This window comes from Sipha flava, unplaced genomic scaffold (genome assembly GCF_003268045.1).
Source record: "Sipha flava isolate LNK unplaced genomic scaffold, YSA_version1 202_pilon_pilon, whole genome shotgun sequence".
Taxonomy (NCBI): Eukaryota; Metazoa; Arthropoda; class Insecta; order Hemiptera; family Aphididae; genus Sipha; species Sipha flava.
In genome coordinates this window covers 223201-251109 of record NW_020272797.1, presented here as the reverse complement: position 1 = coordinate 251109, position 27909 = coordinate 223201, and the positions used below count along the sequence as shown (strand labels likewise).

Genomic DNA, 27909 nt, shown 5'->3' with positions numbered 1-27909 from the left:
TTTATATATAAATATATATATATATATATATACACACATTAATAAATTAAAAAGTATTTAGCATAACTTTTTTAAGAATATTAACACAATTAAAATTAGGATTGAAAGACGAGTGTTTTTATTTCGAAAAAACAATACTTCGAGTCTAGTCTAAAATTATTCACAATATCTTAATTATGTAATCGAATGACGTAGATATTGTTAAACAGGTAAACACACAACAAGCGAATCACACGAATAAAATAAATTCGGAAAAATAAACATGGAAAGGCTTGTGTTTGATTGTTTTCCGTTTGCAACAGAGGAAAAACAAATAATAATAAAAGAAAAGAATACACTGAGAAAAGAGACTAAAAATTCTTATTTATAATTACAAGGAACAGAAACTTGGTCGATCACGTTCAACAACACCGAATAAACTTCAAGAGGTATAATAATAATAATGATAATAATAATTGTTATTTAAAAAATAATAATATCAATAACAACAGAAAATAAATAAATTATAATTATTATATCCTTATGTTGTTTGATAAATGTAATATCGACTCAATAAAAACGTTTATTAATTTACGAACTGAGGTATATATTTAAAGAAAATTTCTTCAGTCTCTTTTCTCAGTTGGTCTTACAAATTATTAAGTATTTACATCTAAATTATGTTATTTTTATGAACACACAAAAGAAAAAAAAAGAAAAAGTTAGAAATTAAAAACCGAGTATAACAGAAAGTGTAAACTGTCCATATAGTTTACATTACAACAATAAGTATCCATTTTAATCGGTTTTAATGAAAAATTTCATAACGAGACCTATTTTATATAGTTAACATCAAAGTTCGTTTTTTTTAATGCTAAATATTATGTAATATTGTTTATTATAAATCTAATGGCTGAGTTGCATAAAATAGATTCAAAACAATTTAGGAACCCCTTTAATAAATGGAAAACGAGTATTTAAATAATTCAATGGACCATCAAAATTGTGTGCTCTTATAGATTTATGCAAACCAACCTATATATTATTAACAATAATAATGGAACTAACTAAAATAATAGTACTTGTATTATAATGAATGTTTAATATAATGTAACATATTAAAAAAAATTATACAAGGTTAGGCTGCAAATATCACTCATATCACATATGCCGTTCCAACGGCTATTGCCGTAAGCCATATTTTTTTTTTTTTTACAATACATTGTGAGAATACAAACATATCCAAACGCTTTATCAGCAAACAAGCTACTTGCATTTTAGGAATTTTCTTATTTTTAGATATAACATATTTATGTACAAAAAAAAAAAAAAATTAAAAAATATGATTTCACGAATAAAAAAAAAAAAATTATATAAATTTACAAAATGTGCGCCCTGGAAGAGTTGATGGGTGGGGGTGGTGGGCTGGTGAGATCGTAAGTCTGCATCACCGCGGTGGACGGTCCGTTTCAGCTTTGTTTGACACGTTTCCGAGGCGGACCAATTGGCGGTATTTGCTGTGTAGCTAGCGCGCGAAACGCTTCTGCTATTAGGTGTGGGTGCGACTGTATCATGGTTTTCCAACCAGTGGTATCCATCACATCGGTCGCATGACTAAATACAAACAAAAAATACATGTGATATTTATTATAAAATGAAATTTTTCTATATGTTGTTGCAGTGGCGGATTAGGGGGCAGACTAAAAGGCTTATAGTCTAGGGTGGCTTTTTTTTTATAGAATTAAGTGTTATTATTGATTTATTAGGCATATTTATTTTAATAAATTTTTTTTATATTTTTCATATAAACATGAATAAAAATAATTTTAAAAAGTTATAATAATATATTAATATGTACATTGTATGATGCCGTACCTATAGGCTGTAGTAAGAATATTACAATTATTATTACAATTTGAAAATATTTCATTTGTAATAAAATAATTACAGTTAGTTACTTTTTTATAGTTATTATTAATAACTTATTAGTACCTATGTACTATTGGGAACATCCGACTATCCGAGTATAGGTATTTTCATATTTGATTATTAATATTTCCGTTATGTGACTGTATAAGCATTGTTTATTTGTACTGGTAATAATGGTATCTGAAGTAAAATAATAGACATGAAATATTTTATTTTTAGAAGTTTTCTATTTTAAAGATTTTATATTTTATATTTTTTTTTTTTTTTTTTGATAAAAAAACTGAATAAAATTTGAAAAGAAGGGTTTAGATCAAATATTGTTGGTTCCTTAGTAGAGCGATAGGGGGGGGGGGCAGAGTGATTAAGCCTAGGGGCGCTAAAATACTAAATCCGCCACTGTGTTGTTGTGTTGAACAGTATTATTACAACTATAATTCATAAAAGTATTATACCAGCACACTGCGGTACTAAAATAACAATTAACTCACGTGTTAATAAACTCGATGGTTTGTACTTTGAGTTGGTCCGCACTGTGTAGGTCAGCTAGTATTAATATATCAGCTGCGTTGTCGATCGACAGATTATTACATAGTGCTTCTTCGCACATGACTTTCAGCCTCTCTAAAGCGTACTATAATAGAAGAACAAAAAATAACAATGAAAATACGTCACTACATATTTGTTAGGAAAAAAACGCTTTTGATTGTTCCAACCTTGTCTGCGGCCGCTAACAAATCGTCCGCCATTCTTTCCAAGTTTGCTGCTCGACCGGTGTAGATAAACCGAAGCATTTCTCTAAGAACTTCGTGATCTACATCAGTAATGGCGACTCGATTTTGTTTACGTTCTTCCATCTCGTGTTCAAACATTGCAGCGAACACGGGACTTCTCGCTATAATAAACAAAAATTATTGTTATATTATATATTTCATAAAATATGAAACAAAATAAAAATTAACTATATATTTAAAATAATATGATTCATGAAATAAATATTAATAATGTATATAATTACCAGCAAGTATAGCTTTATGTGCTTGAAATTCTCGCCCACTAACCGAAAGTGTTACATCACTAAATTTTTGTATTTCGAATAAATTGCCCAAGTCGTCCGGTAAACGACATTCAGGCACTTTAAACTGAACCGAATTGGACTGGCCGGATATGTTTACACTATCAGCTACAACGCTTACCTGCAAACGAGCCATCTGTCAAGTCATTATTCGTGCCACTTTTTATTAAACTACAATTTTTACAGTTATTTTTCCCATTGTATTTAATATAATATTGGCAAAAATATTTTATCGAGCAATATTAGTAGGTAAGAATAGTTAAAACATCATTTTATTTAAAAACTAATTGTTATTATTAAATTTAACAATTAAAACTACGAGTAATTAAAACTAGTGGTAACAGTTAAATATTTTCAAAAAAATAAATTACCTCGCAAAATATGGTAAGTTTGTCGTCGGGTAAAAGGCCATTAGCCTCATCTAATAAAAAATCGCGTCTAATAAATTTTTTGAACCCCCAATCTTTTCCTTGAACGAACCTATAAGCTCTCTGACTCTCTAAAATCAAAAAATTTAAATAAGCAAAGGATCGTACGCAAAGCATTTAATTAATTACCCATAGCCTTGGTTTCTTCTCGTTTAGCGTTTAATATTGAAAATTTGAATTTTGCTCTAACCTCAGTCTTGTTGCATGAGACTAGTAATAAATACAAAGACAGGTAGTCTTTGCTCTCTTCGTCTAAGCCTTTAGGATTTACTCGCAAACACCTAAAACATGACATAACTCAGGCATTAGTTATTGTTTTAAAAAAGTAAGAAAAACTTCAACGAATACAAAATACAAGCGTGTTTACCATTTGAGTTTATCATTTACTCCAGCAGAGAATGTAGACGATTTTAAAACTTCACCCATTTCTTCCCGACAAAAGCTGAAGTTATTAATGGTCCACATGTAACTAAACTTTACGACCTTCACCTGAAAAGAAAAAATATTAAAATGTATACTAAAAATACATTAGCCACATAATTATTGATAACAAAATTATTTTGCTTATGACCAATACAAATGGTTCAGATTAGTTGATTTTTTTTAACAGCGACGGCAAAACAACAATCGTTGCTTATCTATTAGGCTACATTAATTTCATAACAATATCAATAAAACATTTGAATTTAACGCCTTGACCCAAATTTAATTATGCTGTTATAAACATTAAGTCAATTTGTAGAATAACATTTACAATATAATTTTATTAAGATTTTTTTTATTTTGAACAATTTCAAACTAATAGTTTGGATACAAATTATCATGCAGTCAAACGTTGTCAAAATATTATTAGTAATTCGAAACGACTAGAAATATGAATTCAATGAATATTCCGAAGTTAAAATTAGTATACAAATTGTTTAATATACATTATTGCACCAAATAGTGTGAGACATATACATTAATATATTATGATCCAAAATTATTATAACCAACAACCAGTATGTGTATAAGTAATACAAAAAAAAGTGTTATGGTTTCCTAAACATTTTCTAAAATAATTACACGTTGATAAAAAATATAACATTTATAGCCCACGATATTAAAGGAGCACCTCTATCGATAACACTCGAGTACTACACAATAACTTATGAAAAGAAACATAGACCTATTATCTCATGGACGGCGCATAGAGAAACTTAATTTAACACTGAGTGAGAGAGATGGACGAATACTCGGGACTCAATGAAAGAAAAACTTGCATTGTTTTCATAGACCTATTATAGATAATAGGTTATATGTCTACGACTCTAATTATGAGAAATTTCAAGTACATGGAGTAATACAGGTTTATTGTTTTTTAACCCATTATATTTCCGACTATATCTCTCACTCAATATCTTATTTGTTAAAAGAACAAGAGGTGGGGAAAGTGCCGTCGATGAGATAATAGGTCTATGAAAATAAATATATTTATACATCAAATGTATAATAATAAATTGTGTTTTGCTCGAGAGATAAATGAAAGAGGTATAACGGTCAGTCAAAAAACATTTAATTAACATTCATCATAACAAATATAATAATTTGTATACGATTAATTAATTAATGTCAAATAATCAGTCAGCATTTAGTCGTGGTTGAGTACAATGATAAAACGCGTTTGATTGGAAATGCCGTCGGTTTTTTTAAAACTTTTCCAGTGAATTTGTGTACTTATATTTTATACATGATATTATAGACCGATTGTAGCGTTAAATCAATTTGAACAAAGATGGCAATGCGCGCGGGTTTGGGTGGGTGGTGGTGGGTACACCACACAAAAAGGGCCCGAAAAACGTCGGAGCGACCTTGACAGCTCCGAGCGGTTATAGTTGGGGTCATCCTCTGCCACCGAACACACCAACCGGAGCGACAGCGGTATAGAGGGAATGACGAGTGAAGAGGTAGGTAATACAGCGCGCGCGCCGCTGCATGTACGGTGAAGAAAAGAACGCCGGTCATCGGCCCCACCCCCTCATCATAGCGCTTTTTCTTTCGGGCCACATACATACACACACACACACACACACACGTGCACGCATAAGTACACACACATTCAACTGCACGCGCGCACACAATCGGGTCCAACGTTCCAAGGCCAACGTACTCAAAATGCACACGACGATGATGACGACAACGCGACACTACCGTTGACCTTGCTGGGCGGTACTATCCGGTCGGATAGTAGGGATACCGGAAAGGCATATTATTGTATTCGTAGTGTATCGGATATGTATCTACTACTAACACCACTACTACTTTTACTACTACTACGAATAATACTACCACTAGACACCACAAGCGTTTTAACAGACAGCCACCTACGTGTTGTTCGCGCAAAATCCCACGCCGACAGGAAATGTCGAGAAATAATAGGTATCCGTTGAAGGGATGACCAATCTTCCGATTCGAATACACGTGGGAGATGAGTTAGAATCGTGAATTGTGTATATTTTAGGGAGAGAGGAGGTCGATGACCGACAGGTCGAACAGGGGTTCGTAAACGTGTTGCAGTTGGTGCTATACGCTCCGAGTACGTTTAAATATAGTTTAGACACAAAAGCAAGATGAAGGGTGTGTATTGTATTTCTGTTTGACACTCATTCATCACACATACGTGCACCAGCGTACACATTATGATCCGCTTGCTAAATTAGAACACGGTATTATATGATATAATAACGTAGTATTACAAATGGGTGTAATTATTTTATTTTTCTCATGACCTATTGAAAATGGAAGGAGACGAACTTTTGAACTCGAACTTTTGGCCTTTGGGCCCCCCCCCCTTTCGTGAAAATTGCTACGGCGGATGGTGGGGCGCGGTTATTGATTCAGCTGGGGTAAAGGGGAAGGTGGGATCCGCAGAGTGCAAAAACAGCTTCGTCCGCACTACCCTCTCCTTCCCAATTCCACTTTCTGTACGCAGGGCACGACGTGAGGTTCCGAGCTCTATCCTGAAGGGTCAGACCCATAGTGCGCGCGAGATCGATCCACGGTCGTCGCCGCCGCCACCGCCGTTGCTATCGTCTCTACACGCGTACACTTTAGGCGTTCACGTACATAACCTCCAAAACGTACGTCCTTGAGGGACACGTGATACCATTTTTAACTCACTATTTTATACTATTTTTAAATTAAATAATAAATATGTGTACATTTCAAAATAGGAAAATCGACAATAATATAACAATTTATAGAATTTTGTTTTGTTCCTTTTTCAATATTTTTTTGTACAAAACATGTAATTCTATTTAAATGTATACTTTGGGACTATGGTTAAAATATAATGATAATATAGGCGTGGCCGTCGCCATCAAACGGAGGCCAACGGCTTCGGAGGTCCGATGGGCCAACGAACTTCGCTGCCCGGGAAGCTGTTTCGCACACGCACACGCACGAATACATACACATACAGAATATCCAAGGGTAAGGACGTTCACCTGGCTAGCAGTCGTTGTCGTTGTTGAAGCGTACGTCCCAGGCGTTTATAACGGGAGATGCATTTTCTCGGAGACGCAGCAATAATAATGACCGGTAACGACACAATAATGAAAATAATAATAGAGGTAATAAGGAATAACATTACATTTTCGCGATAATAATCGCCATTGTGTGCGAAAAAAAACCAGTTTGGTTAGCGAGTACCGTTTTTTTAAGCTCCTATATGTGCCAAAATATTGCTGCGCTCGTCATTAACGTCGGCATATCTTAAAATAATATCATAAAGAGTTTGGCGAGTCGTGTATCAGTAATACACGACTCGCAAATATTCTTTAAAATACACTGTATCACATTAGTAGCTAGTAAAAGGACATCCACAATACATTGCTATATTTAATTCAAAGGGTTGGTTTTATTGTCGTACCTGTGTATAGCACCAGTTTTCCGCCACGGGTGTATTCGCCTCAGAAGAAGGAGGCGGGCTGGGCACCCGGGATACGGACATGGTACTACTGCTAGGTGCACCGGCCACGACGGCAGCTGCCGCGGCAGCCGATGCTGCTGCACTCACCGATCCCGACGAACCCGCCGCCACCGACACTCTGGCTGTCTGCTGCGGCGAGCACTCACTCACCACTGGCAGCCTGAAACAACAAAATAACGAATATTGTTAGTTTATTTAAATCAGATCATATATTGTGTATACGTATAAACATAGTATATTATCTTATAATAATTCATGTGGCTTATTTGTTTATTTAATAGTTTACGGGCGAAGTACTTATTTAAAATAGCAATACATTAGTAGATCGTTTCAGATTGTAAGATCTTATGTAATAGAGTTGTTTATGTATTCAGACGTTTACAGATAGCATTACGAACGATGATCAAAAATTAAAACTAATTTACTACCAAAAATTTAATTAGTAACATACAATTATAATAAACACTTTATACACTTTCTCGAAAAATTATTATCGTCACAATATAAAACATAAAACCAGTATTATTTTACGTTTACACAACTGAATAAAAAACACATGACAGAAGATCAAACCATTATATTACATTTAAATTAATTAAATAATCCAAAGATTTGCGTAATTCCGAGTGGCCCGGAGGACAAAATGACTGATTGTACAGGAGACGAGCGCAATCGTGCCTATAGATCAAAATTGATTATTCAGTGGATCCCATGTGTGATCAGACTCGTTCTCACGGACACAGACATTTTAATGTATAATGTTTAATACTTATTCTTACATTGCAAATAACTAATAACTAGCATAGGTATGAAATAACACTGGTGCTTAGTACGTCATTTTTAATGTAAAAAAATATGACACATAATATTTATAATGCGTTCTCTGATTGTATAGGAGACGAGCGCAGTCGGCACTATGGATCAAAATTGATTATTCAGTGGATCCCACGTGTGACCAGTCCGTTCTCACTGACACAGACATTTTAATGTATAATGTTTAATACTAATCCTTACATTGCAAATAACTAATAACTAGCATAGATACAAAATAACACTGGTGCTAAGAACGTCATTTTTAATGTAAAAAAATATGATACATAATATTTAGAATGCATTCTCTAACAAAATAACTCAAATATGTGTTTGTATAAATACATTTCATGCAATCAATTTAAAATATAACTCAATTGTATGCTTGAATATTAAGTTCTTAAAAATATGATTAATTATATTGGCTATTGAGCAATACAAAAGTAGTATTTGCTATTTTATTTAACCTATACCCATATAATAATGCTTAATGTTAAACAATTCATTTACTAAGGTAAATTAAACTATTATACCAAAGGACAAGGAATAAGTAAGATTTGAGATACAGAGACGTTTGTTTTCCTAAATGAATACTCACTTAAGTAATAATAGTAAATTAAAATATTTAATCATTTAAATCTTAACTATTATAATATTATAAAATTGCATGAATCTAGGGTATATTTTCATAAGGATAAAATATATTAATATGTAGAAATAAAGAATAAAAACAGACTCATATTATACATATTTCTTAAAAAAAATCAAAACCCAAGAGCATTTAAAAAACAAGTTAAAAACATAACAAAACGTGTATGTATGACTGTGTTTGTATGCATGTGTTTTGGGCATTAATTGATTAATTTGGATATTATTATTATTATACTAAAGTTAAACATTGGTTTTAACTTTAAGTCACTTAATATTATTGAATTTAGATTAAAAAAATTTGATACTATAAATTGTAACATTTAATTTTTTATATTAAAAATAAATAATAAAATATTTTTTTAAATAATAAAATAATACTATGGAGAATTGTTAAAGTTCCAGGGGGAAATTTTTACGCAAACTAGAACATAAATTAAAATAGACTAGAGAAATGTATATAAACCCTTGTTTTAATTGAATACTACTTAATTATGAATTAATTTATGGCTGTTATAATATAACCTACTATAGTATTGTTATAATTTTTAAATTATTAAACTATTAAACTTAAATCCTTCTTAAGAAACTATTAAAAACTTACACTTTGGCAAGCGGTGTATAAAATAAATCAAGTTATTTTATAATCTGAAGAAATTTGTAGAATTTTTTTTTTGCAAAAACTTTATTAGACGCTCGAAATAGAAATGGGCGACGAAAGAAAAGTGCATAATTTTGCTAGTTCCTTTAGTCCTAATTTTATTTACACATTTAGTTTTCTGTTCACAAGCCAAGTTCTACAAGCATTCTTCATACTTAGACACTAATATACATAAGACGACGCCAACGGCGCGTGCACGCGATGGTGGCCCCTGTGGGAGAATATAATATTGGTCTTGGTCCAGAAGTCATTCACCTTTTAACTATAAGCCAGCGAACTGTGAACGGAGTCGGAGTGAAGAGGATGACATCCCGATGAACCGGTCGGTCTTTGTCCGCTATCGCTGCCACGCGCCCGGTCAAAGACATCCGGGCAGTTCACGTAAAGATTCTTTGGGTTCAAGAACGTACAACGCCATCAAGATGGACCAATACTTAATGCTGGGGCTTCAGTTCGGCAACATCGGTGTGTTATAGTTAACGTTTAATTCATGTCATATTGTTTTATATATAAATGTAGCAACATCCATCATAAGAAAATTTTTGAATCATACCTTCTTATGATTTCCAATAATAACAATACTATTAAATAATTTAATATTTAATGATATAGTACAATCTATTATACATGATTGTAAGTAAATAAATTTACAACAAAAGAGTAAATTACTTATTTGCATAGGATCATCATTTAAAAGTATATTACAAATTAAATTATAACTGATTACATAAAACCGTGCGCGATTGGAGTGGTTTAGAAAATCGAGAAATCGTGGAAACTCTGTTGCTGGACAGGAAGACTGGCGCCTAGGCAACATCAGGTGAAATCAGTTGTCTAATTATTGTGTTATAAACGCTGGAGAAACGATTAGAAAGCAACGGATCACGAATGCAAAACCTATATCGAAAATGGCTGCAAATTGTTTTATGTGTAGAAATTAGACAAACAATATAACATGTAGATTAGATATTAATCATAATGTTAACAGTAATCATTTATTAGTTCAATTTATTTTTTTATTAATATTATCATGAACAATAAACATTCAAAACAAAATAAGTATAAGACCTCGTATAAGGATAAGTTGATAATAATATTAAAGTTGTAATTATTATTAATAATATTTTGTTAGACCTTGAAATTAAAGAAAAATTTTGATATGCTGTAAAGAACTTTTAAAGTAACATACATTAAGCTTGTAAATGGAAACTGTCAACTTTATACTACTGATTAAAACCTGTTGCGTTTCCGTTAACTACATGCGGATATTAAAACTACATGCCGTTATTTGTGCCGGCGGCATGACTGCGGTTAGCTGTTTTTTAGTCGTGACGGTACTTTAGGTAGTTGTACATATGTTTTATGCATAATGCGAGATATATAAATACCGCCACACAAGGAAACCAGATTAACGGTGCAGGCCTGCTTAAGAGATAGAACGATAATAATTGCTCCCTCTGTCCTCGATATTATGGTATTATATGGTTAACGTCAATAACAGTGTCACACTATTATTTTTAAGCCTTTACTGGAATCAATTAACATTACTGTTAGTTCATAATAATTATTATCACGTACAATATACAATAGATATCTGATATTATTTTTATTTAAATTCAAACATTTAAGAACGATAAATGATAATATTTATTTAAGGTAATAATAGTAAGATAGAGGAATAATACTATTTCAAAACAATTTTATTATCTTAGATTAAAATTAATAACAAAAAGTAATAATAACTAAGTAAACTCAAAACATAATTTTACTTCTAGAATTAAATGACTCTACTTAGTAGGTACTATTTTAAAGTTCTGAATGACATACATATTGATGTGGTTCAAATTAATAAAATAAATATTTTTGATTTGATAACAATAGTATTATCGTCAATAAAAATCAAACAAAAAAAAAAACACAGAAATTATTGTTAAAAATTGTAATTAAAAATTATTTAGTCTAGTTATTACAAAATGAACGCGGACGTTTATCACTCATGTATTGTTTTGTAAATTAAGAGTAATAACAAAATATGAAAATCATAGACGTTCCTTATAAAATACATAGGAATATAAGCAATTGAAATACCGCATTGACAGTTTAAAAAATAGCCTACATATACACATACGACCTGCAAAAACTGTTAAATTGGAACAATGCAACATGAACCGGTTGACGTGACTACCTCTTTAGCGGGTCAAGGAGCTGACAACGGACTAGGGCGAAAAACGTTTGTACATTTTACACATTAAATAGCACATGGCCTCGTCGCATTTGAACCTCCTACAATTTATATATATATATGTATGGTATATATAGACACATATATACATGACCCATTACTTCCTTCCTTTCCAACACATTACGTACAGTTATCACCTCGGTGGCCCCATGAAATAATCGATAACACCCTAACCTCAATCCTTAGTATAGATATTTGTGATACTGATGCTCATAAGTATACTAAAAATGTACCAAAGAAAAATTAATTTTCATCAATTTTAATGAAATATTGTTAAATATGAAACTTTTTAATTATGATTGAAATTATTGTTCTTGTTCAAGAGATTAATTAATTAAAATAAAAGAAAATGCAAGCTGATATTAATTAATAGCTATTTAAAATTATTTTGTTTGTCCTTTAAGCAATAATATAATACATACAACACAATTTTAATTTACTAAGTTTAAGCCATGATATTTCAAATATTACACTACACAATCATTTAAAATATAAAAAGTAACTAAATATATAGTTTTTAATCGATATCGAATTATAAAAATCAATAAGATCATTTTTATAAACCGATGGGAAATCCTAGGTTAGCTTTAATACCTAAAAAGTATACAGATTATAGTTATTAAACAAATATTAAAGACTGGAGTAAAAATGGCTCCATTAAGAATGGTATAAATGTAAGTAACGAGCATTTTAGAGAGATGAAGTAATCTTGATGATTATTTAGACTTATATACTTATAGATAAGTAACACCAAATAAATAGTTCAAGGCATATAGGAAGTAAAAAGTTATATTTAATTAAAAGCCAGTATAATTTAATAAAACTCTTTGTAAAACAAATGAGTAACCATGCTTAAGGAAGGGAATATGTGAGAGAGAAAGAGAAACCAATGTTAGTTAATTGGAGCCGGTCGTTTGATTTTTCATAATACGGTCGCGTCCTCTCTTTTAAGTTGGTTAACAGGTCAAGGAATAAGACTGTAAGAGCGAACGGAACATTCAATATTTCGGGTTTCTTGAGGTATAATAAGGTGTAATCGTACAAATATGATAAAAGATCAGGTAATATTATCAAGATCTACAGTATACAATTAAAATCAATTCAAATTATGGTGTATAATTATTTCTCGGAATAAAATAACACCGTAATGAAAGTTCACTAAATTATAAAAATATTGAAAATTTTGAAATATTTACAAATACAATATTGAGTCCATAATTTATCCATTTATCCTATTCATAAAAATAAAAACAAGAATTTTATTGATAATTTTTAAATATTTTGTACTTAAAAGCAAATACAATTTTTTGTTATAAAAATTGTAAACAAACATTTATTTAAGTACTCATATTAATACAATTATTTATTTTATTGTTTTAATGTAGCCCGGCGACCCTCGTAACTGATGGCCCCGCAAATTATACAAATAAAAAATGAGGTTATGGCCTTGTTACACTTTAAATCGTCAACTTACTGTATATTTTACAATTATAATATTTCGGAGATGGACCTACACGGTACAGGCTTACAAAGATGCACTTGTATTAGTATTGTTTTTTTACATATCGTGTCAAGGGTAATTTACTAATGTCTATAAGGACTCCCGTGAACTAGTTTACGGAAATATTCATAATTCATAAGGATTTAAAAAAAAACTGTATAAGTAAATTAAATCCTACTAAACAGCAAAAAAAAAAAAAAAATCCAGGGGTTTATATTAATTTATACTAATGGAATTTTATTAGAATATTTTACCACATAATATTACAAAAATAATAAATATACTAATTGTATTGTATTTAATATCAATGTATTGTAACGTCTGTTTCTTTATTTAGGGTAAAATGTAACATATATCATAATGAATTTATTAAAAAGGAATAATTACTATAAATTCGTTTAAATATAAAATACATACTAGTAAAAATAAATCAAATAACATTAATTTTTAAGTAAATCTTAATGTTTGATATATTTCAATAATTTGTGGCATCATTAAATGTATTTTTTTTCTTTGTATCTTTAAAATTGACTTTAGTGCCAGAAATATTTTAATAGATTAATGCATTCATATGGGTGTCAAACGGAAGAAAGGCCCGACCTTCCGGAAATAGAGCTATGCTAGACATAAAAACCCTGAAACACCTGTTTTTAATCGGTATAATTCACACAAAGATCAAAATATAATTTAAAACAATTTTAAATGCATATTATAAGAAATTAAGTGAAACCATAAAATATTTCAATAAATAAAGAATTCTGTTAAATAAAAAGTTGTATTTATAACTATGATAAAATAATAATATTTTTAGTACATTGTTAAATATATACATAAAAATTATTATTTCAATAAAATTTATTTAATAATAAGTTATTTAATAACTAATGATTTTAACTTGTTTTATTATACTAAATAAACAGAATGTTATTTTGATTTGCAAAGTATTAAATTAGTAGATACTATTTTATTAAATTCATGAAAACAACATTTAATACAATAAAAATACATTTCATTCATTTATTCAGTTATTTACCTGAGAAGAAAAAAGGAATCATTCAAAATCTAGGTAATATTATATGAGCCGTGCAGTTTCATATTTTATATATAAATAAAAAAAAAATACAAAATCACACACATCATCTTAGTAAAACTGCAGTATACACTCACAACTATTTAAAATCAAAACAACTTAGATACTAAACAAATGTGTAAGAATGCACGTAAGGTAACCAACTAACTACCTGCTGTGGTTCACCTGAACCCCAATAGTGAATTCTTAGGTTTATATTATTTTTGTACAAAAGGTGGATTTATGCATTAAACTCTGAACACAGTAGAATTGAAGCTGTGAAAGAAAAAATTATAAAAGAAAAATGCCCCTTCTTATTTGATTTTTTTTCAAAAGAAAAAGGGACTATGTTCAAACATATTATGAACTATAATAGTGGTATCATAACGTGTGGGTGTTATGAGCAGGTGATAAACCTGTGATCTAGAAGTAGGATGAACCCTTGTACCACATGTACGGTAAGGTGACAAATAACAAATTATTTATTTTTTATTTGCAAATATTTTTAAAAAAATATTACACATATAGAAGATTATATTATCAATAATAAAATTAAAAAACATTAAAAATAATTATACCGTCAGTCGGAGAGGAAAGATTCGTTATTTACTTCTAAACTCTAAATTAACTTTAACATTTGTAGATGTGAACGTTATATTTATTTTCACTGCATATAAAAATTATTATTATAGTGATTTCAACTCCAAAAGGATTGAGTATTCCCTTCATATTTTAGCCCTTGTCAATCAACACACCAAAGAATTAGAATATGAATTTATGTGGCATGTAATTTTCTAACACGAATTTTAATTTTTAATTCTTGATTTTATAATATAAATAGAAAGGCTAATTTGTTTATCTTATTATGCCTTGTAAAATAATCAAGTACTAAAACTAGAAATAATGTAATCAGAAATACATTTAAAAGTGGTCTAGTTAGTCCATTTGAAAAAGATATTACATACGTTAACAATATAAATAACTTTGTACCTATATACATTTTAAGATATTCTGAATATATTTGTTAAATCAAATACTATTCTTTAAATTTTAGATTGTGTACTTCAAAATATTCAGAATAATTATTAAGGACAAAAATGATTAAATCGAAAACTAAGATAGAACACCTTGTTAAAAAAGCATAGATTTTTCATTTGTTAGCAACAGGCCGGCCTTGTAGTCAGATGACATTGCTTAGGACGCACCAGTTGTCCTTGCTTAGGTGCAATTCTTCCTGTAATAACCCAACCTCTGCTCAATCAATTTAAAAAAATCAAAAATGTATATTATATTCATACAGCCCCTAGAGTAAAATGTTAAAATAATAAAAATAATATTTAAATTAAACCTACGAGTATACGATACTAATGAACAAAAATGAAAAACTAATCGGTAGGAAAAAATATCTGTAACATGAGAAAGTACCTACCTACTTTTGTGGCCTCCAGACATTATTTAAATTTGATAATTTCATAACTAATCGTACGTTGTATAATCAATAAAAATCCATCATTAAATAATATTAAACCAATATGTATAATTTTAAACTATAATATTACAAATATTCATTTGTTGGTAAATAATAAATTTAAAAATAATTGAATTGTTATTAAATGTATACTATATAATTAATAAATTCCGTAACAAAATAATTAAAAACAATTTAAATGTATTTAACAGATAAGCTCTATGTTTAAAAATAAAATATATATGTGGGTATAATATTTAGCAATTCTATAACAGGTGTATTTATGATAACTGGAGAAAGTGTAAGAAAACTTTTTATGGGTTTTCAATTTTAGAACTAGGTACCTACATATATAATCTATATATAATTATATGTATAATAAATACTACATAGTGAGAAGTTTATTCGACGTTTCCAAAGCAATTTCAAAGTAAATTATATAATGACAAATAATTAAACAAATAATATAGTCATTAATCGAACATATACCATTAGTAAAATGAAATAAATACCAATATTGAACACCTGCATCTTGATAATGTAAACAATTAGCACAAATTAACCTCATCATATAGCCATAAAATTATATAAAGGGTGTTTTACATCCCATGACCTTGTTTTCACCTGTCATAACTCATATTTTTCTATCTACCCTATTAAAATAAATCATTTTGAATAATATTATAGTCTTATAATTCGTATTCATAATCTTTAATTATTTGCTTAAGCCTGAAATTATACTCAAAAATAAAGTTCATAATAGCTTTATTCAATGAAAATTAATTTCCATATTATAGGTCAAATGATGAAATTTAAAATGAATTATAATATAAGAATAACTATCAATTATTTTAATCATCTTTATATTTAGGATAAGTCATATATATCCTTAAATAAGAATTTAATTTTAAAATGCTCAACCTTAGGCAATATTAGCGAATTTAAACGTTTCCTACTTATAGTTAGTGTGAGAAGGGAACGCATGATATGACGTAAATTAGAGGCCAATACATAACCTTGATAATGATTACGATTCAAACCCAAGTTTATCACAGTTGTAAATGAAAGATTTTTCAATGTTAATATTATTGTAATCTCAGAATTTTCAAAAAAATAATAAAAAAATATATTTCAAATATTAAATAAAACTGCATTGCTTATAAATAAAGTACATGTGTATAAATAATTTGTTTAACAATAATACGCTGAATATATAAAAAAATAATTTAAGGAAACTCGTAATTTAATAGCACACTGGAAACATAATGATAATACACTTCCAAATATAACCTCATGATTATAAACTTCATTGTGATATAATAATCACTTCATAAATGAGACAAGAGGTTACATGCTATATATATACCATCCAATATATATATTATGAGTACCAAAAACTCAATTTTACTTTTTCTATTAAAACGCAATTACTAAAATATTAAGTTATGATAAAACAAAACAACTGTATTAATGTACTTTTTTTATCAAAAAATACTTATCGATACTTAATATTAAATATTAAATAAAAATTAAATTAAAAATATATTCTTTTGTAATACATGTACTTTTAAACATCGTGTTCAATCACATTGTTTCAAAAAACACCAAACGTGTAGAAACTACTTTAATAAAAGCTGATCGTTGTATAGATATTGGAGGCAACCCAAGGGCAACCTTGGCTATGACATTGTATCATTACAACTCATGATTGTGTCTGTGTTGTATTCTCGTAGTCAATTGTATATATTAAAATAAATACATTTAATATTTTAATTACAAAGGTCGGAATAAGAGGGCAGTAAAAAATGTGTACTTGCAAGTTTAGAGAATATTGATTACAAACTATAATAAATAATAATAAAATTAGTTAAGCCTTCAAAATAATGAACTCACCTGGCTAAAGCCATCCTAAAACATGTATCAATGTTTATGTTTAATTTTACTTTCGAGTAATCCACTTTTGGCGCAGCCACTTTACTTAAATTTTTAAAAATTGATAATATTGCACAACCTTTATAATTATTTCACTTTATTTTAAATTATAAGTTTAACATTTGGCACTGTTACGAATATTATTATTAAAAACGACAAATTTATTGAATAAAATATTTCTATTATTGTTCTAATGTAAATTAAGATGACCTTTGACCCGGTGATTCTTTTATGACACGTTTTTAGATAAAATCGCACTACAACAGCGAACACCACACCGGGCTGGAACGGAATGAAACAATCGCAGTAGATACCATCATGAGGCACGAGGTTAGACTTTTTAGAGGGGAATACGAATACAGTGTGAACGAGTACGATAATATTTTATAACCCGTACAATATTTTTTAGTTACGAAATTGATAGTGAATTATATATTTAAAAAAGTTAACGGATTTAAAATTGACAAAAAAATTGTTTTTAAAACAAAATATTAATGTCTATTGATATCCATTAACACGAAATATGTGATACTGAAATTAGCTTATAGGTTACAGGGTAATAAGAAGTATGTAACCATACAAATTACATAGTGCAGTGTACATACATATGAAGGGTACAGGGAAAAACGGTAGTAGTCCATTTCTATAAATTTTTCAAGGGGCATAATGTTAAATGTGCGTACACGATTTAACGAAATAAAGATTAAGATTCTTTTACTACCATAATAATAATACTGAGGTACAATATTGAATGTACTAATAACTTTATTACAATATCGTCATTTTTTTTTTGTCATTTTCGTGTCCCGTTATGTTGTTGCAATTTTGGATACGATTTATATGAAGTCAAATTTTTATAACAAACTACAAATTTTTTTTAAAAATTTTTTCACTAATACTAGTTTTTTATCTGATGAACAGTATAATGAGTTGATAAAAATTCAATCTACAAGAATTGGTCAAGGATTTTAAAAATGTGTTTGTAAGTCCAAATATAAAAATAAAAAGTGTATTTGCCTTAAAAATAAAATTGTATACACTTCAAAATGTCACTTTTTTACAACATGTTATAATAATTAAATAGTAGTTAAAGTAAAATATTTATATAATAATTATAATATAATAATAGATAGATATTAAATTTTGTCTGTAATATGAGTAATAATATATAATAATTATAAGCAGTGGCATACATTCAGTCTTGCTCTGTGGGGGGGGGGTTAATAAAAATAATCGTTATCTTTTTTTTTCGTTGCACAGATAAATAAGATTAATAACTGCTATAAATAGATATTATTTTATACAACTTTTTTACCAATTTACAGTTTACTTTTACATAACAGTAAATTAATAGCTATTGGAATATAAAAACAGCATCACTTTAAACAGCAAAACTTTTCAAACACCTATCAATAAAATTATTTAATTATCATATTTGTATAGTTGTATATTTTAAGTTCAAAGCGTAATAATGAAACTACGAATATATTACACGTCATCAATAATAAAACAATTTTTTTTTTTTGGCCCTGGGAGGTTTGAACTCGGCCCCCCCCCCCCGTATGTACGTTACTGATTATAAGAACCTTAATATAATATAATATGTAATAAAATGTTTTGCACTTTACTAAAAAAAAATTGACATTTTGCATAATGCCTAGGTATTTTGCAAAATACCAGAATTATCCATATTGCCAGTGACATATATATTAGATACATTTAAATTTTAACAATTTAGAACATTACAAATGATAAATTAAAACGTATTTAATATACTATTTTAATTTATTCAATTTATCCAAAATAGAATATACAAATACTTAATACTTATTATTTTATTTGATATATATATATATATATATATATTATATTTTTGGTAACTGTACTGTTCAATATCCAAAAGGTATTATAAATAAGTATACATTTTGTTCTTAAATTGTATAACGAGTATCATAAATATCATCAAAAATTAAGTTAACGAGATAATTATTTAAATATTTTGATAATAATACGATTTAACATAGAGAGCACTATAAGTATGGTATGGTAATATTTATTGGCTCTTATATACTATACTGTCAATACATTTTAATCTAACAAGTAAATATTACTTTTTCAGTGTTTAAAAACACTTTGATTCATTCACTATAAAACATAAATTCCATATAGATCGAAAACATTTGAAACTTAAGTATAAAATTTAAATATTAATCGATTAAAATAATTATGTAACCAATACAACATGGATAAGACCATTTAAAACAGTGGTGATGTAATATAGACATTCCGAAATCAATGGTACTTTAGAAATATGTATTACTTTTGTAAAATAAAAATTTCAGATAGGTTTAAGAATTTTTTTATAAAAACAACGAAGATTTTTATATTTAATCACAATTATTTACTTCATTGTTGCTTACTTTTTTTAGTTTAGTTAAACCTAATACATATGTAATATTTTCTAAAATTATTATCAATAGTTAAGTAGCTACAGCTATTATTTAAGGGACAACATTTAGGCAATTTCTAATCTCGTTGTAGCCGCCCAGGATTTTTTTGTTAGTTGTAAATGATTTTTGGTGTGCGTATAATTCAATACGAGTACCACGCTCCCTTCTAAACCATCAGAGCTGGTAGACGTAATCATGCTATTATTATAATCGCTGTTATACGAATGGTTCGTAGAATTATTTTTGAGTTCATTAGTTAGTTGTTTTATTACAATCATAATAATTATCAGATATTTTGTCAAACAGAGGTGTAGTATTATTATTATAGGTATACATATAAATTATATAGAGTATAGCCTATTCAAATTTACTTACATGGGTTATATAAAGTTCATCCCGTCAACGGCCACCGAACCACTGATGCGTCGTGTATAACCAGTGCCGTCCCGAGGGCAGGGCAAAACGGGGCACTTGCCCAGCGCCTCGCATTTTAAAATACATTTGCATGATATTCTATATTATGTATACATACTTGTATAAATTATATTACAAGAAAAATAAAAACCATTTAATAGAATTTTGGCTGAAAATAATAATAATAATTGAATAATTTTAATTTATGTTAAGTAAATATGAAAATATATTATTGTATACAATATGATTGTTAGAAAATTAAAACCACCTAGGGCCGGTTTCACCATTAAAGAGTTAAAGTTGAGATTGATTAACTCTGAGTTTATCAGTAACCCCAAGTTATCATTATTTCAGTTTCACCACCAGTTTATAAGTGGAAGTTAGTAAATCTCAGGTTAGCTAATTAATTGCTGGTATTAACCAGGATTCCCTCTCATTTTCCACTGATAGCATTGATAATACCGCTCATTGAATTGATAACGCTGAAAACGTTAACCTTTTCAGACCCAAATTAATTTCTTATAGAGATAAAAAAAATTTTATTGCTTATTTATTTTACTATGGACTATAATAAGAGTAATATGTTTTAAAAAAAATTTATTTTTAGATTTTGACGAATTTAGGAGTATGTCCTCTATAGGGGACATTGAGTCTGAATGGTTACAAAAAAATTAAAATTAAAATTATCATATTAAATTTTAAAATGTTTCAATAAGTATAATAGCAATATAATGTAATGAAAAATTATTATTTTTATTATTTAAATTATTATTCGCGGTCTTCGTTGCATCGCAATTATGATGTCGTCGTTATCGCTCTCACTCTCGTCTTCAAATAATATTCTACGATACATTATAATAGTATCTTCACAGGCAGAAAAATTGTATGCAAAAACGAAATATTCAAATACGACACACAATAATCATTCTTGAAAGCAAAAAATATGTTAACAGTGATAATACGTTTTAATATTGTTGTTTGAACTAAGAGTTATCTCTTAACACTCAAAAATATTAGGAGTTAAAATCTGGGAGTTAAGATTTTCGATAACTTGATGTTACCCCTTAACTCTAAGTCGTGAAATTATTTTTTTGAGTTAACCTTGAGTTATTGGTAACTTGCACTTTAACTCTTGTTGGTGAAACCGGCCCCTGAAGTACTTGATAACGAATTAATATTAATATTTACTTTAAAATCGGTATGAAATAAATTCTCAACATGGCATCTATGCATAGTATATATTTAAGTATATATTTCTAAATACCTACTTATTTTTCGAATTCAATTAAATATAATAACAATCGATATTTTATTATGTGGTTCAAATATTATAGTATATTGTTAACATTTAATTTTTTAACAATCATATTGTATTAGTAAGTATGATTGCATGAATAAATAAATAAATGATAATGAAGAATATTCAAAAATTGTATTACTAATATTTTCCAGAGCTTTGCAAAACCTTGGGACGACACTGTGTATACAAGGACGCCCATATGGGGGGAGGCAAGGGAGGGACATGTCCCCCTGGAAAATGTCAAAAATCTTGGAAAATTGTTTACTATGATCAGAATGTATTTATTTAAATAGAATTTAAAAATTTAATTTAATATATGAAAATCTATAATTTGTTCATGAAAAATCTATTTCTTTAGTTTGGAAAATTAGATTATCAGCTATAAATAACTATACACTTTTTCGGGATAGTTAAATTGCACTTATTACCTATAAATAAATGGTTGAATTGCACTTGGGTTGAAAAAAGGTAATGGTCGAACTGCACTCGTTCAAAAAAAGTTATATTGGAAAACCCTCTAAAAATATTATGAATCTTTCTGTTGAAGAATGCTACAGCGTACTTATTTAATAACATTATATATTAGTTCGTACCATTTAGATAACACAGATAATATTATATAATAATAACATACATACTCAGAAGCGTATTACCAGGGTAAAATGTTTGAATACAGTTAGTCATAACTACAAAAAATGATCAAAATGACAAAAAAAAATTATAATGACAATATATAAATTTGACGATTAAAAAAAAATGTACACCTAATAATAATAATAGGTATAATATAATATAATATAATGTACAATCTAACGATTATAATATAAATATATATAATTAACATATTGTAATGTGATGTATAAAACAATGATTTTTAAACACACTAATGATTACTAAATGGTAATAAATCTAACTAAATAAAATAAATCTAACCCTTTCAAATGCATGATAATTTTATTGAAATACTTTTTTGAGCCCAAGTGCAGTTCAACAACTACCTGCTTTTTACCCGAGTGCAGTTCGACCATTAATTTTTTTAAGCCCAAGTGCAATTTGACCATACCCCGCTAGTTCTTTTCTATTCTATGGATAATTATCAATTCTTAAAATATTGTGTATTTCCAGAATTACGGTATGTATATGTGTGTGTGTACACCACCATAATATTTGTATAATATTTGTAAATTAATATTTTAATAAATATAACTAATATTTTAAGGGTCTAATTTATATTAATAATTGAATAAAAATTTGAATAAATTACTTTTATGGTAAATTGGTTAAATAATTATTATTTTATAGTCTTCCAGTTTGATATATATATAATGTAAAAGTATAATGTTAAATGAAAGCTCCTTCCTATATTGTGGGTCATTCCTATTTATGAATAGATTGATAAATAATGTTGTCCCCCCTTGAAAATTTTCCTATGGTCGCCTTTGTGTGTATAACCTCTTACCTTTAACGATCAAAATGTGTAAAATCAATTTTAAAGGTTAAGTAGGTACCAATTTGCTATACGTCAAAATTATTTTCTTTTTTTGAATTTGCATAGGTTTATGCTTAGTAGAATTTGTTTAAACATACAGGGTGTCCAGTGTTTCTAAAATTAATGCTACCAATAGTATAATCTCGGCATAACCGTCAATCAGTGCAGTACAAAATGTTACGAAATTAATTTATACTATAATATTAAATAAAAATATACTCACGTATTGTTTTACTTGCTTACTCTTATGAAATAAAAATACTTAATACCAAAGAGAAATAATACACTTATGTATATTAACTGAGTAGATAATATAAATAAATAATATATAAATCAGGAAGATTTTTAGATTATTATTATTATTATTTGTTTGGCAGATAATATAGATAGGTATATTGACATATTATATATATTTTCATAAATAGTTCGTATTATTGCATTAGTATTAAAATAATAAAATATAGTTTAGGACTATTCTCTATTATAATGTAGTTACTAGTATTATTAGTAATAGAAATAGTATACATAATAAATACCTAAATTTAAATATTTTATCAAGATTTTTTTTAATGAAGTAAACTAGTAATTTATAATTTATGAACAATAATATTGGTAGATAATAATACTAATAATACTAGTACTAATACTGCATTTTATTTCTTTTGAGCTTAAATTATATAGTCTGGATTTCCGATAGGACTTCCATGGTGTCTCGGATCTACAATTTCGGGCAATAAACAATCGAAAAATAAATTATTTAATTTTGGCAACATATATTGTTGCCAAAATAATTCTTTATACATAATTTTCAGTTTTGAATCCTTTTTTGCTCCATACGCAAAGTATGCAATACTTTATTTTGTAACATATAATTGCCCTTGCACTTGAAAATTATAATTATGTTTTTTTTTATAATCTCCATTTATCCCATTATTTTGAAGTTGCCAAAAAGTATTTTTTTTTTGTTAAAATGCCTTCTTCAGTCGTAGAAAATGGGTATTTCATTTCCACGATTAAGTCGTTATCGATTAGTCCATCTGAAATAGCGCCTAAGAAGAAATCTTTAGAATCAATAAATAATCCACAAGGTTTAAATTTTTTCCCTAAATATTTTTCCAATTTTCTAAAGACTACTGGTTTATTCTCACGACCATATTCAATTTGTGAAGCAGTGAATTGTGTTGTATAAAATAAACTTTTAACTACATTTTCGCAACCAGTAAATATTACATTTTTGTTCATCATCTCATAAAATTCATAATCCTGGGATATTATTTTCTTAATATCATTCGTATCAATTAATTTTTTTTTATCACAAAAATAGTCAGCATATGCGACATAATTACTAAAAGACATGATTAATAGTATTCATAAAATCACTTCTTAAATCACTGACTGAATGCCCGTTCGATTTTCTATAATTCATTGCACAGTAAATACCTTTTTTGATACGTAATATTTTATTAATTAGTAATTTTCTGTGTTTTAATTTACCAGCTGATCTTTTTGTTGAAATATCCTTTAATTTATTATATAAATTCCGAAGCAAGTAGTTTCTGGACTAAACTTTTTCCACCGTTATATTTTTATAAGATCTTGACTCTAAGATTTTTTCATTAAGCACCATTCCCTCACGCTTGTCATGTCTAGTAATATTGTCATCATATTTACTTATTGTTTTCTTATGTATACAGATTGTAAATGTCTTTTTGAAAAAAATTTAAAAAAATATTTTTTGATATACTCTACTGTCACCGTCTGCTATTAGTTTATGGTACCGTAACCCGTACATTTCTTCGCTTTTTAAATCCTTCAACTATTATGGAGATTTCCATTTTCGATGAGCTACTAGTCACTGGCCATTTACTTGAGAATTTATGAGGAGAAGGTTCAATACTACTTGTATAAGTTGAATAGTATTTATTTACAATCCCAAGATATAATAAATTTTTAGTTCTATAATCTATTATGACAGCCTAAATAAAATGTTTTGTATATTGTATTATTTTGTAAAAAATTACTATTTTTAACTAAAGTTACTATTATATATAATATTATTACGATTATATGAAATCGGGGGAATGATAGGATATTGATTTATACCTACTAGTAAACATATTAATTTATTAATTTATTTTGATATTAATTGAAAAAATAAAAATTAAATTTTTTTTCTATATTATAATAGTAATTACTAGGGTCCGGAACTTGATGCATTTGCATCTTTTTATTTAATGCTTATATTCAAGGCTCATTTTTATAGAAATTTGACTTGTGCCACATAGAATGCAATGATATAAATTTTATTTTGCATATTTTGCATTTTTAAATAGTTTTCGATTGTAACAACAATTTTTAACAATTTTAGTGCATTTAATACATTTTTTACTTTTGTAGGTATATTTGAATTTTTAAAATTAAAGTTAGTTAATTTTGTCTACTTTTGATAGTATATATATTTGAATTCAGCATAAAAATACCTGTATATCGTACGGAACACTTTTTGTTTTTAATTTTAATTTTAATTATGATTTGAAATAACTCGTATTTTCAAGTTTTTAATTACAGTTTACAATAATATAAGAATTAATTCTTTCAAAGTGTTTCGTACGATTTATTGATAATTTTCTGTTGAATTAAATTTATTTTTTCAGAATGAAAATCGGACAATGTTGTCGAAACTTAAGGTCGTTTGAGCTAAAATTGACGGCTGTAGCGAGGACCCATAATAATTGTATGAATTTAAAGATTTATGGCAGTAGTTCCCAAATTGTTTGGGTCACGCATCCCCAAAATAAAAATAAATTAATCACGTCTTCCAATAAGATAAGAATTTTTTTATTTAAATATAATTAAATAATTATTGATCGAAAAATAAACAAATGATAGTGCAATATACAATATAAATATTTTCTTTACGGCTCCCCTAATAAGTGCTTGAGCCTCCTAAGGGAGGCGCGCCTTACAGTTTAAGAATCGCTGGTTAATGGTACTTAAATTTATTTTATAGTTTACATAGCAAAATTATTAATGAATTCGATTAATATAACCAACTAATTAAACTATATATTTTAATACAGCAAACCGTTTTCTTTTTTTATTATATTATATGATTAATTTATACTTCTGATATATTTTTTACGAATATTAAGAATTTTTAGATCTGAAATAATTTTCAAAAATAAGCCAATAAAATTGTATTGACATACATGAAGTAAAAGTTTTTAATTTTAAATTATATCGTTTAAAAGGTTATATCTATTTATGGGGGCAAGTTTTTAAATAAAATATGTTATTTGTCACTTCTGACTTCTTTACGAAAAACGTCTAAGTCGGACATCTTTTCATCATGGTAACCCGGCTACTATTAAACGAGGACGTTTTGCACAAATCATCGTATATTTAAACAATGATATATAGAATTCTAGGTTAGAACGGGCAGTGGCACAGATCACCATCGGTTGATTCCGGACCTGCTAATTTTAACGCAGCTGCCAGCCATAACGTTAACCTCCTGCAATAATTTATCATCGACCTATCACGTCTTGAATAGAGAAAAATTTATAATTTTTAAATAATTTAATTCTGAGTGTATTAATATAAAAAAGTAATCATCAAAAATACTTTTAAAACAGGAAACATATTTGTTATACCTTTAACAAATACAGTAATATGTCCAAATTCATCATTAATAAATAATAATAATATTATAGGGACAGATAAAACTTAAAGAGAAGTTTATGATCATAAACTAATAACGATTATCATAACCAAATAAATGGCATACAACATTTCTACAAGGCATATGTTTTGGGGAAGTTATTTTTGTAAATGACACGCTGAAATTATTTTAAAATAAAAGTTAAATATTATAAGCCCATGAAAATAAATATAGCCTTAGCCTTCGCTTGATAAAAAATTTTATTTTTAATAGGTACTTTTATCCAAAATATCGGTTTTAAATTATTAATTCAACTTTAATATACACCGGCCTAGGCAGCATATCGACAAGTCCTTTGCTTCACATTTTTTGCCCATAATACAGCAATCATTATTCACAAGAATATATATTACAATAATATACGTCAATATAATGGATTATGTCCAAACATAGAACAATTTTTCACATAAAACTCCCAACTATATGATATTAAACTTTGTTATGGTAATACCAAGTTATATCGTTTTTTTTATGTATTTTATCAATCTGGCCCTGATATGATGTCAGAAACGTCAACTCTTCTACCGATATGTGGAGTCCTTGGCACGTCTGTATAACAGGCTCTTTATCATTTTTATTTTTAATGATTCATAGTTAATTTTTATGACTTATAATAATAGCAAAGATGCATAGAGTGAAGGATAATATTTTTGAAAATATGTTATCTGTAACATTAAATAATTCATTGCGTAGTATGTAGTTGGTTAATCAATTAGCCTCAATGATTAATTTAGATTATTATACAATTTATTTTATACCAAGTTTTAATTAATTTATAAATAATTATTTAAACGCTCATAAATGATTTTAATATTATCAAGCCCGA

At 28.0% G+C, this 27909-nt stretch overlaps 1 protein-coding gene across 4 annotated transcripts in view; it reads right to left on the bottom strand.

The window, feature by feature from the left end:
* Positions 1–95: 95 nt before the first annotated feature.
* The window catches only part of LOC112682387 (protein roadkill), a 49710-nt gene continuing 21896 nt past the window's right edge, over positions 96–27909 (bottom strand). For 2 of the 4 annotated variants that reach the window (XM_025552965.1, XM_025552967.1), the window contains 8 exons: positions 7319–7538; positions 3776–3897; positions 3538–3689; positions 3352–3479; positions 2924–3116; positions 2622–2800; positions 2397–2539; positions 1449–1593 (listed from right to left, as the gene is read on the bottom strand). In XM_025552965.1, coding sequence (XP_025408750.1) covers positions 1449–1593; positions 2397–2539; positions 2622–2800; positions 2924–3116; positions 3352–3479; positions 3538–3689; positions 3776–3897; positions 7319–7538 — 1282 coding nt within the window. Of the gene's footprint in view, positions 1594–2396; positions 2540–2621; positions 2801–2923; positions 3117–3351; positions 3480–3537; positions 3690–3775; positions 3898–7318; positions 7539–17670; positions 17830–27909 lie in introns of those variants that run through there. The other 2 variants (XM_025552964.1, XM_025552966.1) reach the window with 2 other exon arrangements.